General features: G+C 36.0%; 1 protein-coding gene and 1 non-coding gene across 2 annotated transcripts; one reads left to right on the top strand and one right to left on the bottom strand.

Moving 5' to 3' along the window:
- Positions 1 to 1,943: 1,943 nt before the first annotated feature.
- LOC141661139 (uncharacterized) lies at positions 1,944 to 2,537 on the top strand. Its single transcript, XM_074468124.1, has one exon. It carries the CDS (start codon positions 1,944 to 1,946, stop codon positions 2,535 to 2,537), a length of 594 nt encoding a protein of 197 aa, XP_074324225.1.
- A 2,966-nt stretch (positions 2,538 to 5,503) lies between these two features.
- On the bottom strand, positions 5,504 to 5,610 carry LOC141662478 (small nucleolar RNA R71). Its single transcript, XR_012550593.1, has one exon. It is a non-coding gene; the product is annotated as a small nucleolar RNA R71 (small nucleolar RNA).
- Between the last annotated feature and the right edge of the window lie 9,148 nt (positions 5,611 to 14,758).

Here is a 14,758-nt window from a genome sequence, read left to right as displayed (position 1 = left end):
CCAAATTTTTATCAAGCAGTTCATAAGTGGCAGAGTACAGGAGAAGAGTTCGACCTCTCTCACGGGTATTCTAGTAGGTTTAATCCCATATTGCTTGGTATCCTAACTAAAAAACAAAAGTGTAAAATTTTCGAAAATGCATCTATACCTACAACTTCATTTAGCATGACTAGAGAGTTTTTTTCATATAACTATGATTTGGATGAGGATTTTTCAATATTAACGTGGTGGAAGAATCATGAGAACCAATTTCCAGTATTAGCTAAAATTGCAAGGGACACGCTATCTTATATGTTAGCTATGCATATAAGACGAATAAGCATAACCAATAGTAGGTTATCATACAATCACCACACACTAAGGTATCGAAATAATTTAACTGAAAAAATCCATATATAAATCCGCTAGAACCCCACGATAACGATTAGTTCATAATCGAACTCATCATCACCATGGGTTCCAATGAAAGCATGGTAATAAACAATATAAGAGTACTAGGGTTCAAAGACAAATCGAAAACAAGCATCCAAGTATCTCCTAAATCAAAGAAAATAAAAGTCTTCTTCTCCATAGCCGTCTCGTGCTCTCTAGGTCTTTTTAGTGCTCTCCCACGTCTCCTTGTTGTTAAAAATGTCTTTTTATTGGTATATATAGGCTCCAGGATGACCAGGACCCTTAATATCTTCAATTTATACTAAAATTAGGATTCTGGGGCAAAATATGGGGCGGGGCGGCCGCGCTGTTTTGGCAGAAAGTCAGTGCGGGTGCACTGGTTTTGGGGGCGGCCGCGCCTAACTTCTGGACTTTTCTGCAGTTTCTTCTTTTGGCCGTATCTTGAGTTTTGCTCGTCAGAGTTAGGCGATTCAACTGCCCACGCAAAGCTAAAGAGATTCTCTACAAATTGAGAATGACCTAGGCTTCCAATTCTGATCTCTTTTCAGCATATTTATTTAAAAAGCTTCTTTCTTCATTTAACTGATGCCTGAAATGCATAAACACAAAAACATATCAAAATACCAACAACTTGAGTCCAAACACCAACTTAAGCCTGAAATTAAGCGTTCCAAGTAGATATAAAATCCACTTATCATGGGTTAGGAAAATTTTTGGGTCACATGGTCTCTAAGAGGGAAATAAAGGCCAACCCGGAAAAAATCAAAGCAATCCCGGACATGGATCCACCACGCTCCATTAGGACGTTCAGAAGCTGATAGGAAGAATCGCAGCTATAGGGAGGTTCATCTCCAAGTCTGGAGAGAAATGCCTGCCCTTTCAAAACCATTAAAAAGGTAAAAAATTTTGAATGGACAGCTGAGAGCCAAGAGGCCTTTGAACAACTAATGGAGTACATGACTGAAGCCCCATTGTTGGCCAAACCAAGTCCGGAGAACACTCGTTATCTGTACTTAGCGGTATCTGAACAAGTCGTGAGTGCAATCCTCGTGAAGGAAGAACAAAAATTCCAAAAGCCTGTATACTACGTAAGTAAGCTGCTCCATGGGGCAGAGTTGAATTACTCCACCACGGAGAAGTTCACACTTACTCTCATTACAGCCTCGAGGAAGTTGAGACCATACTTTTAAGACTCACACGATCGAACACCTGACGGACCAACCCTTGAGAAATATTCTTCATAGCCCGAACGCCAGTGGAAGGCTCATTAAGTGGGCAATTGAGTTAGGAGAATTTGATATCAAGTACAAGCCTCGAACGGCCATCAGACTTCATGGTCGAATGTACCATTAATGACCAAGAAGTCGGGGTAGAAGATAGTAACCCCAGAAGGAGGGGAGAAAAAGAAGGATCAAGAAACGACTCTGAAAGAGTATCGGGTTCTCCATTTTGACGGAGCGTCCAAAATAAAATCTAGTGGTGCAGGCCTAGTCTTGCATAGCCCTGATGGGTTTATGATTGAGTATTCTTTGAAGTTGGACTTTCCAATAATGAACAACGAAGCAGAATACGAAGCGTTATTAGCCGAGTTAGGCTTGGCTAGAGCCGTGAGGGCCAAAAACCTGAAGGTCTGTGGAGACTCAATACTTGTAGTTGCTCAAGTTAATGGAGTGTTTGAGGCCAAAGATGATACTATAGACAAGTACCTGCGAGTCGTAAAGGGGAGATTGACTCAATTTAATGAATGGTATGTAGAACACATTCCAAGAGAGGAGAACACTAAGGCAGATGCCTTGTCCCAGTTCCCCTCGTCTGAAATCGAGAACTATACGAGAAGTATCTACTTACAGGTCTTGAAGACCCCTACTATTCATGTCATAAGTCTGATAGTACCGGTTGGTGTGACAAGCTATTGGATAGACCCGATCAAGACCCACATAGAGACTGGGTGGCTCCCCGATGATGCCCAGGAGGCATGCAAGCTTTCGGTGAGAGCATTGAGATATTCATTGATTGAAGGCATTCTCTACAAAAGGTCCTTTATTATTCCATACGCTAAGTGCATAAGACCTCTTGAAGTAGAGGAGGCGCTTAAAGAATTGGGTAAAGGGATTTTTGGGCAACACTTGGGGGCAGGGCCCTAGCTCACTAGATAACTCGATTGGGGTTCTACAGGCCAACTATGCTAGCCAATGCAAATGCTTAAGTGAAGAAATGTGACAGGTACTAGAGGTACGCTCCAATAGTATGAAAGCCCCCATGGAGGCTTACATCTATCAGCACACCCATCCCCTTTGCGATGTGGGGAATGGACATACTTGGACCATTTCCTGTAGCATCGGGACAGAGGAAGTTCTTTGTGGTAGCCATAGACTACTTTACGAAGTTGATTGAGGCTAAAGCACTAGCCAAGATAACCACCAAGAAAATTGCCCAATTATTCTGGGAGAATATGATATGCCGATTTGGATCCCACGCATACTTGTCACGGATAATAGGAGACAATTTGATAATGCAGAGTTCAGAGAGTACTGCGTTGATAACAGCATAGAGCTTCGCTTAACCTCGGTTTCTCACCCACAAACAAACGGGCAGGTAGAAGTTGCCAATAAAGTCATCATTGATGGACTTAGAAAAGGGTTGAACGCTAAAAAAACACTTGGGCAAATGAGTTGCTGCCTATACTATGAGCATATCGCACCATCTGCAAAGTGACTAGCAAAGCTACCCCGTTTATGCTGGCTTACGGAGATGAGGCCGTGGTGCCCCTCGAGATCATTCATGGATCCCCTAGGATCGAAGCTTACGAGCCAGAGATCAATGAAGAAGGCATGAGGCTCGCTCTCGATCTCATTGACGAGGTCAGAAATGAGGCCAACGCCCGCAATGCAGAGCATCAACGAAGAGTCTCCCTCTATTTTAATAAAAGGGTTAAAGAAAGGTTCTTTTACCAAGCAGACTTGATCTTAAGAAAGATGGAGGCATCAGGAGTTGAAGAGAAAGAAAAGCTAACCCCTAACTGGGAAAGGCCGTATAAGGTCAAGAAAACATTAGGATGGGGATCCTACAAGTTAGAAACCCTGAGCGGTAACGAAGTGCCTCATACTTAGTACATTTTGATTCTATAGGTTTATTATGTTTAGGACATGTAAGAAATGTTCCTAGTACTTACTAGTAGATGGAGGAATAAGGTCGGCCAGTGTACGAGCATCTATTGAATGAAAGTCCTGAAGGACCAAAATACTGGAAATAAAAGGTGATAGGATATATATTTATATATATTTTATGTGATTTTATTCCTCATATTTGTTATATTTTGCGTTGATTTAGGTTTTTTATTAATTAGATTTTAATGTTTTATTGTAGGAAGCAAGGAAATACTAAACTTGGATGGATTGGAGAATTAGAGTTTAATTTGGAGATTTATTAGAAGGAAATTCAGATTTGTTGGACTACATGCGCGCAATTCACTATTTAGGCCATATCTTGAGTTTCAGAAGTCAGAATTTGACGAATTAACAGCCTACACGAATCTAAAGGAATTAATTTTCAATTTACAGAGTCTGGAGTGGCCTAAACTTATTGAAGAAAAGTCTGCTATGAATTTTCCTTTAGAAACCCAATCAGTTTAGGAAACATACTTGTATTTTTCCTAGAAGCATTAAAAGACTTCTATTATATACATATACAGAGAGGGGATAAATACTTTTCTTGAAAAAAATTGAAGGTTTTCTTCTTTATTCTCATTAATATCAATTATGTGTTCTTATTATATTATGTGTTTTGTTAATCTAGTTATGAGTGATTAGATTTTTAATCCAGGTTTAAGTTGAACCCTAGTAATGATTGATGCATGATTTTCCCAATTTCTCCAAATTAGTTATATTACATGCTCTTGCTTTTTGAGTTATGCTTAATTAACAATTACATGTCAGACGTGATTATGTGTATTATTTAAACCGAATATCTATTTATCAACGAAAGTTGAATTTAGGTGGTTATGATTTATCCAATAAGGACATGAACTTCTCCATGAAAATAGGTAGAACGGATTGCTAGGAAGTTAGGATGTTGTGTTTAATGTCTCTAAATTGTATGATACCATAAAAATAGGCTTGATTGTATTTTAGAGTAGCCATTAATACTCGAGAGAGGTTATTGGTATTTTATAGGGTACATCTTTCCTCTTGAGTAGTATATGATTGATTGGGGTGAGAAATCATAATTGCATTGATTCATGCTAGTGGGGATACTTAACTCTGGATGCTTTTAGTTATTTGATTAATACAACGTCTTTGCTTTAGTATAATTTTAGTTAATAAATCTCTCAATTTTTATTGTATTACTTGCTTAGTTAAATCGAGTCAAGAATTACTAGTGATTGGTACCTTTATCTCTGTGGGATTGACTCTAACTTATCCTACTACATAGTTAGAAGGATTTTTTAGGAATTATTATTCGATTGGCACGCGACAACCTTGTCAAAATTTTGGCGCCGCTACTGGGGACAAAGCAGTATTATATTAGTAATTTTTTGAGTTAGTTTAGATAAGTCTTTTAGTTGTATGCTTCATCTATTATTCCACTGTTATTTGATATTGGTTTCCAGTTTTCTTGTTGCATGCAAACTCGAAGTTCAGGTACTGAAAACTTGATTTCTTTTATTCCTGAAATTGAAGCTACAGCAAGAAGACAAGCAGGTGCACGAAGAAAACAAAACGATAAGGAAGTTATGGGTGAACCAACTAAAGCTCTCAATGAGCAAGGTATGCAGGATACTAAGGACGTACTCTCCAGTATTCTCAGACCAATAATCATTGCTACGCACTTTGAAATCAAACCTCAACTCATCTAATTTATCTCCAATGATTCTTTCTCAGAATTGTCCAACGAAAATCATGTTGATTATCATGAGAGTTTTCTGGAGAAGTGTGATACAATAAAGTTGACTAATGTTAGTGATGATGTGATAAAGCGGCGATTATTTCCATTCTCTTTTCGAGATGCAGCAAAAGATTGGTTGAAAGATGAAGTGCCAAACAAGTTCACTATTTGAGATGGTTTAACAAAGGCCTTTCTACTCAAAATTTTCAGTCAGAAGAAGACTGCAAAGCTCAGGAATGATATATCTAACTTTCATCAAGATAATGAGGATTCTCTTCATGATGTGTGGAAAAGATACAAAAGGCTTCAGAGATAATGTCCTCACCATGGCATTCCTGGCTGGTTGTTGATCCAGACATTCTACAATGGGTTAACACAAGAATTTTGAATTTTTTTTTATGCTGCTTTTGGTAGATCTATTATGAAGAAGAACATTGAGAATGCGAAAGCTTTGTTAGATGATATGGTGTCTAATGATAACTATCCATACAACGATAAAAATCATCCTAAGAAGGGAGGTAAGTATGATGTTGATGCTCTAACCATGTTAAATACTACGATGCAGACAATGGTTAAGAAGATTGAGCAATTGGATTCTAGAACTTCATCTACAGTTGTCTCATGCGAGATTTATGGTATTGTTGGACACACTTAAAATATTTTCCAGTTCAATCCCTCTGGATTAGCAATGGAATAAGCAAATGTACTTTAAAACCAAAATCAAAGGAAACAACATAATCCTTACTCTAACACGTACAATCCAGGTTGGAGAGATCATCCTAATTTCTCATACAGAAATACTCAGGCTTAAGCTCAACTTCCACCAACTCAGCCACAAAAATTTAACTTGGAAAATCTTTTGGAAGGATTTATCTCTACACAAGCAAAGAAGAATGATAATTTTAATGCAAGTATCAATGAGATAAAGGCTCAAAATAAGTTGATGGAAAATTTGATTACTCAAATTGCTCAGCATTTGAGCCAACTCAACAAGTCTTCCGGCTAACTTCCTGGCCAAACTAAACAACCACAAAAAGGTCATATCAATGCTGTAACTCTGAGGAGCAGAAAAGAATTGCCAGAACCACATTTAAAGTTGAGCAAAAGTATTGTGAATGCTAAAAATCATGAAGAGGACATTACAGCTAAAAAAGTGATCGAATAAGAGGTAGTGGAATAAGAGAAGAAGGAACCTATTGTTGCTCCTATTAAACCGTATGTGCCTCCTGCTCCTTTTCCACAAAGGTTGGCACAAGCTAAACTTGAGAAGAAGTATGGTAAATTTCTTGAAATTCTGCAGAAACTGTACATTAATATTCCATTCATGGATGCTTTATCAGAGATGCCTTCATACGTAAAATTTCTCAATGATATATTATCAAGGAAGACAGAGATTGAAGAAAGTTCTACTATCTCATTCACGGTAGAGTGTACTTCCATCTTATAGAATCATCTTCCTAAAAAGTTAGCGGATCCAGGTAGCTACTCTATTACTGTCAAACTAGGGGTGTTGAAATCAAAAGAGTTTTGTGTCATCTTGTAGCAAGTGTCAGTTTAATGCCATTATCAATTTATGACAAGATTCAGATGGGTGAGCTGAAACCCACACGTAACTCTCTACTATTATCAGTCAAAACTGTAAAATATCCTCTTGGTGTACTTGAAGATGTTCCTCTCAAGGTTGGTAAATTTTATATTCCATGTGATTTTGTTGTCATGGAAATGGAAGAAGATGCAAATATTCCTATCATTCTTGGGAGACCTTTCTTAGATACTGCTGGTGCTATAATTGACATGAAGAATGGAAGAATTTCTTTTCAAGTAGGAGAAGAGAAGATGCAATTTAAGCTCCAAAACACAATGGGACACCCTTCTATGGATGAGACAATCAACAGGGTGGATGCTCTAGAAGAACTGATTTACATCAAAGCCAACAGTTTATTATGTGAAGATCCACTTCAAGCTGTTCTGGAGGGTGACATGGATGAAAAAAATAAGGAGTGTACGGACTACGAGAAACTTTTGGATATAGCGCCTCTAGCTATGTTTGATCATTCTATTGTTCTACGTAACGAGGAAGTTAAGGAGAGTTCAACGCCTCCCCAGGTAGAACTAAAACCACTTCCTACATCTTTGAAATATGTATTCATGGGCCCTAATAATTCATATCCTGTTATTGTCAATACTGAGCTTGATGACATTTAAATTGAGTTGTTGTGCACTGTTTTAAAAAAATATAAAAATGTCACTGGGTACACTATTGATGACATTAAGGGCATTAATCCATCATTTTGCATGCATAAGTTAATTCTTGAAAACGAGCAAGCCTCCTCTATTGAACATCAACGAAGACTTAATCCTAATATGATGGAGGTAGTCAAAAAGGAGGTTTTAAAACTTCTTGCTGCATGTATAATCTACCTTATCTCTGAGAGTAAGTGGGTTAGCCCTGTGCATGTAGTTCCAAATAAAGGAGGAATGACTGTTGTCAAGAATGATAAGGGTGAGTTGATTTCTACTAGAACCGTGACAAGGTGGCGAATGTGCATTGATTATCGAGAATTGAATAAAGCCACTAAAAAAGACCATTTTCCTCTCCCTTTTATTGATCAAATGCTTGAAAGGTTGGCAAAATATTCATTTTTCTGTTATTTGGAAGGATATTCAGGTTTCTTACAAATTTCCATCCATCCAAACGAGCAGGAAAAAATGACTTTTACATGTTCATATGGTATGTTTGCATATCGTAGATTGCCATTTGGATTATGTTGTTCCCCACCAACCTTTCAACGATGTATGATGGCAATTTTCTCAGATTTTATTGAAGATATAATGGAAGTTTTTATGGATAACTTCTCTGTGTATGGAATATCATTGATGCATGCTTACATAACTTGGAAAAAGTGTTGCATAGATGTAAAGAAGTTAATCTAATTTTAAATTGGGAAAAGTTCCACCTTATGGTACAAGATGGAGTTGTTTTGGGTCATGTTATCTCAAAAAGAGGCATCGAAGTCGATAGAGCTAAGGTAGAGGTTGTGAAGTACTTACCACCCCCAACTTCGATTAAGGGAGTAAGAAGTTTTCTTGGGCATGTGGGATTTTACTGCCATTTTATAAAAGATTTTTTAAAAATTGCTCGACCTCTAACTGAACTTTTAGGCAAATATGTCTCTTTTTTAATGATGCTTGCATTGAGGCTTTTAACAGGTTGAAGAAAGCTCTTATATCTACTCCAATCATGCAACCACCAGATTGGAATTTTCCATTTGAGATCATGTGTGATGCTAGTGGTCAAGCTATTGGTGCAGTCTTAGGTCAAAGAAAGGATGGCAAGCTTCATGCCATATATTATACAAGCAAGACCTTAGATGGAGCTCTAATCAACTATGCAACAACTGAGAAGGAATTACTAGCAGTGGTGTATGTTATGGAAAAGTTTCGATCATATCTTGTTGGTTCGAAGGTTATTGTTCACACAGACCATGCAGCATTGAAATATTTATTGAGCAAGAAAGATGTTAAACCTCGTTTGATCCGTTGGATTTTATTCCTTCAAGAATTTTATTTGGAGATTAAAGACAAGAAAGGAGCTGAGAATGTGGTTTCTGGTCATCTTTCACACCTTGTTCTTGATGGTGATGAAAGTAAAAATATTTCAATTAATGACTCCTTTCCTGATGATCACTTATTTTCTCTTGCAAGTATTGAGGTTCCTTGGTTTGCTGATTTTGTTAACTATCTAGCTAGTGGTACTATCCCTCATGGTTATTCATCGCAACCAAGGAAGAAGTTTTTCTATGATGTGAGGAAGCACTTTTGGGATGATCCTTTTCTCTATAAATCTTGTGCTGATGGAGTCATTAAAAGATGTGTTCGAGAAAATGAGATTGCATCAATAATCTCTCATTGTCACGATTTACCATGTGGTGGTCATGCAAGTATTACTAAAACTGCTGCTAAGATTCTTCAATGCGGTTTTTATTGGCCAACTCTTTTTAAAGATGTCCACCAATACGTTCAATCTTGTGATCGTTGTCAAAGAACTGGAAATATCTCAAGAAGAAATGAGATGCCTCTTAATAGCATACTTGAAGTATGGACTTTTGATGTTTGGGGAGTTGATTTTATGGGACCATTCCCTCCATCTTTTTAGAACCAATACATTTTGGTCGTTGTTGACTATGTTTCAAAGTGGGTTGAAGCCATTGCAACTCCCACTAACGATGCTCGTGTTGTAAGCAAGTTCTTTAAGAAAACAATTTTTCCCAGATTTGGAGTGCCGAGAATATTGATTAGTGATGGAGGAAAGCACTTCTTTGAAAATCGGTTTGAATATATGTTGAAGAAATATGGAGTTCATCATACGGTGGGGCTTTCTTATCATCCCCAAACAAGTGGTCAAGTGGATGGTCTCTAACCGCGAAATCAAGACTATCTTGGAGAAGATGGTAGCAAAATCAAGAAAAGATTTGTCTATGAAGCTTGATGATGCACTTTGGGCGTATAGAACTGCATTTAAAACACCCATTAGCATAACTCCGTACAGATTAGTCTATAGAAAAACATGTCATATATCGGTTCAATTGGAACACCGAGCATTTTAAGCTATCAAAAGTCTCATTTTTTATTTGTCAGCAGCAGGCGTGAAAAGACTTCTCCAACTTAACGAGCTAAATGAGCTTCATTTTGAAGCTTGTAATAGTCCAAGCTCTATAAGAAGAAAATAAAAAGATGGCATGACAAAGGGCTATTACGGAGAGAATTCAAAGAAGGAGATTTAGTTCTTCTTTTTAATTCAAGGTTGAAACTTTTTCCAGGAAAGCTTCGTTCTAGGTGGTCTGGTCCGTTTAAGGTTAATAAAATTTATCCGTATGGCTCTGTTGAATTGTTGGATACACATGGAGGATCATTTAAGGTGGATGGACAAAGAGTTAAACATTACAGAGCTGGTGAGCCGATCAAAGAGAAAGTTCAAATTTCGCTTTCTACCCCTTTTTCGGAATAATTGATAAGGAGGTTGAGCTAAAGACCTTAAAAAGCGCTTCTTGGTAGGCAACCCAATGTGTTGGTAATGTAATTTATTGTATTATTATTATTATTATTATTATTATTATTATTGTTATTATTATTATTATTATTGTACTATTATTGTTATTAAATATTTTTGTATTTTTAGGAGATTAGTTTATTTTTGTATTTATTTTAACTCCCACAAGGTGCCTTGATAAATTTTGTGTGAAGTGTTTTAGGAATAATTTGTGTAGGAGGTGCACTTTTGAAGAAAAAAAAGTGAACTACGGTGCAATTTTTGATATTCACGAAGTTAATAAATTAGGCGCGACATATCTCATTCTCCGCGGTGCAATCATACTACCCATAGTACACTGCTTTTTAATTCTGGAATCCATTACAAGAGCAACTCCCTAACCACAGTGCAATATTTCATAAACCTACGGTGCGCGAGTAGGCTTAATTCAACAAAGTGCCAGTCCAACCCACTAACCACAGTGCAATATTTCACAAACCTACGGTGCCGGTGCTCCCATCGCCTGCTTTCCAACCCATTAACTCAGCCCAACATAGCCCGAAATAATGTATTAACTCAGCCCAACATAATGTTACATAACCCAACATAATGTATTAACTCAGCCCAACATAATGTTGTTGGCTCCACTTTCTATTTGTTGGGCTTAATCCCACCATAATGTTGTTCCAACCCATTAACTCAACCCAATATAGCCCGAAATAATGTATTAACTCAGCCCAACATAATGTTGTTGGCTCCACTTTCTGTTTGTTGGGCTTGATTCAACAAAATGCCAGGCCAACCCATTACCTCACATGTATTAACTCAGCCCAACATAATGTTGTTGCTGCCAACCCACTCACACGTATTAACTCAGCCCAACATAATGTTGTTGCTGCCAACCCACTCACACGTACCACAGTTACAAACTGATGTCATGTTACCGCAAAGTCAGCATCTAGTCATCTGCCACGTCATCGCCTAGTCATCATCCTAGTCATCACTTCATAAACATCCATATCATTGCCAAATCAGTCGCATGTGTAGTCCAATCAGCGCCACAGTTAGATGCTTGGTTGGCAGCCTTTACAAAAATTATTTGGAAATAATGCAAGGAGGGGAATTGAACCCCTGAACTTTGGGTTCAAGAGTTTCTATTTGCCTTCTCCAACCAACTTTGCTGCTGTGCCTTTGTGTTAATTATTGGACTCACATTTATATAACCATAAGTTGGGTCTGTACTTATGCATTGGAAGCCCATCTTTCTCAATTCTGTTCGGATCAACACTTCGTGCTTATGCACTAGGGGAGTATTTCTAAACTTTTCTTTGTATATTTTTTTTATATATTTTTAATATTATATTAATTAAATATTATATTTTATTATATATTTTATTCATTGAGGACAATGAACCATTTAAGTGCGGGGATGTGTCTTAATATTTAAAAATCTAAAAAAATTAAAAAAAATTATTATATAATTGTCTTGCCTCAAGAGTATGTTAGCATGGATAAGTACACATTGTGTAGATTTATTTTGTATGATTATTCTAAGTTTTTATATTTATGAAAAATTATTTGATGCTTGATAATTCCTTGTGTGTTTGTGAAAATTTTAAAACTTGAGATGTTTCTTAGTCAATTTTAGTGAGTCGAGCATGCTTTCACCTTATAAGGATTTGAGCCTAATTTATGATTAGTACACTATATATCAATTCATTTTTTGTTGTGTGATATTCATCATTAGGCATGTTGCTCTAGAACTTGCTTTAAACTATTTTGAGACTACATGATATGTGTATGCATGAATATGATAAAGGAACTAGGATTAACCTCATTAAAACTAAAATGTACCCATGAAAAAAATAATCTTTAGTGAAACCCATTGAGCTTATATATGTTTTTTTCGTATATCACCAATCTAAAATTCTTGAGCCTACTTGTTCTTTCTTGTCTAGATTTACTGGTAGAGCATATTGATTCAACTTCAGGGTTGGTGAATATTTAGTGTGGTAATTTATTTTGTTAAAGAGTTACAATCTAGTGGGAATAAATATGATGGAGCAACTTGATCTTAAAAAAAATTAAAGTATCAAGTCCTCCTTTGAGATCAATGGATAGCAAATGCAAAGTTATATGAAAAGGATGATCCATGTACATGTGCTGGTATTAAGCGCAATCTTGGTGACTTTTCACTGCCCTTGATTACTGGAGAATGACTTGACTTTGGAAAAAAAATTGAAAGAGAAGATCAAGTAGGATTTGTGTAATATCCGGGATATATCGTGTAATTATTTTGGCTAATAAATAATTATTATATGTCTTCAGTATCTATTCTGTGAATTATTTGTTAAGTGTTAAATGTGTTTGGATGTTTAAAAATATTATTAATTGAGTATTTTAATTTTTATATGTCCAAAATAAAATATAGATAATTATCATATCTTCCTAATTATTTTTATGTTGATTTATGAATTTATAAGAATCATATGAAATTTATAAAATCTTTTTCCGGGTATTTAAAATCTATTTTATAAAAACGGGAACCAACCGACGTTATCCGTTGTTACGTTTTTGGAACCCGAAACTCTTCCGAGAACTTCTACCTAGCCTAATTGTAATATTTTGAGCATATTCCATGTTTCGACTTTTTCGATACGACGTACGGTTTGTCCTGCGCGGGCCCCGGCGCAACATTTTTGATACAATATTCGTTTTGGTAAATCAATAAAACTCGTATTTTAGATAAACGTGAGCTTTTTATTAAACTATCCCAATTATCACCCCGTAGTACGTGTAACCAGGCGCTGAGACCAAGACCGCAGTACAAATTGTACTGATTTGGATAATTATCCCGAAAACCGATACCGTTTGGATCAGTTTTTACAAATAAGCGTACCGTTTTATATTCGGAATGATCCAACGGGATACTAATTTTTCGTAATTATAAATAGCCTTTTACCATATTTTATTTCGTATCAAAATCATTTGCAGTCAGTAATTATATAAATTTCCAGAGAAAATCCTTATATTCATAAACCCTTATGAAAATCAAACCACAAATTGAAGGTGTTATTGATCTCCGTTTGGAACGCTCGATTAACCAAAATAGAGGTTTTAAGGTGTTCTCTCAGTTTCTTCAAGTTTCAGAACTGCAGAAATCAAGGTTATTTTTCTATATTTTTATTTAATTTCGAATTATTTTTATTAAAATTATGAATTTTTGTTCGGATGATTGTTTGTATGATTTGATGATTGCATGTTGTAGAGCTTGTTTTCCTGATGATTTTCATATGTCATACATCTGATTTGGAGTTCAATAACATGCTCAAAAGTGGGTTTAATTCTCGAATTTTAAAATTAGGGTTTATAACCCATATGAATGTTTTCAATTAAAATTTGGGGCTTTTTGATTTAGGGGTTATTAGCTGTTGATTTATAGTGGATTATGTTCCTTATAAAATTTGCAATCGATTGGTATATAGCTCGTTAACAGAGGATGCTTGAATCGTAGGGAGTTGTCTTTTTAAGTTTTCGATGTTTCGCCGGAAACCGGCGATGTTCTTGGCCAATTTCCGGCCAAGTCTGGGGTTATTGATATGTTTTGATTGCATGAATCGATTCCTGGTTGTCTGTAGATGTGATCTGGACCTTGTGGTGGGGTGAGGATGCCGAGAACGTGTTCTCCGGCCACCCCCGACGTTTTCCCGGCGACCCCTATCAAAATTGCAGTTTAGAACCTTATCTTTTGAAAATGATGAAGTTCAGTCCCTGAACTTTTCAGAGTTTTCAAAAATAGGATTCCTGTTTTAAAATTATTCAAAAATCATATTTCCTATTTATTTTATTATAAAAATTTGATTTTAATTTCTGAAAATTCCAAAAATTATTTTTAATTCAAAAATAAATCTGAATTAATTAGTTAATTAATTTCAGTTAATTTTTAATCGATTAATTGATCAATTAATTCGAAAATTAATTGATTAATTGATTTAATTAATTATTAATTGATTTTAGTTAATTATTTAATTAGATTTAATTATTTAAAAATGATTTAAAAATTCCAAAAAATAGTTTCGAGCTTTAAAATATTATTCTAAATTATTTTCAAGGCTCGATAATTATTATAAAATTGTTTTGAAGCCAAAATGGCCCAACCGAACCCTGTTTATTACTCCGAAATTGATCCAAAGACCCGTTTTAATTCCAAAAAATGTTTTAAAAATCATTTTAAATATCCGAAAGCCCATTTATGACCCGAGACTTCTTTATAAATGATATACCATTGATTATGTGATGTGTTATGTGTTATATGTGACTTGTTGGTTAACTGTCGGTCTGTATATTCGATGTTTACTTGTTTATTGCGTAACTTTTAATCCGTTAATCGGATGTGGGTGAAACGAAGGGTAGATAGAAGTATGTGTCAAATAGAATCGTATGAGTTGAATA

The sequence above is a fragment of the Apium graveolens genome, chromosome 5 (assembly GCF_009905375.1).
Source record: "Apium graveolens cultivar Ventura chromosome 5, ASM990537v1, whole genome shotgun sequence".
Classification (NCBI taxonomy): domain Eukaryota; kingdom Viridiplantae; phylum Streptophyta; class Magnoliopsida; order Apiales; family Apiaceae; genus Apium; species Apium graveolens.
This window is presented reverse-complemented; position numbering and strand designations above follow the sequence as displayed.

Excerpts from the sequence above, each read along its gene's own strand:
- LOC141661139 (XM_074468124.1), top strand. The coding sequence starts at position 1,944 with ATGAACAACGAAGCAGAATACGAAGCGTTATTAGCCGAGTTAGGCTTG.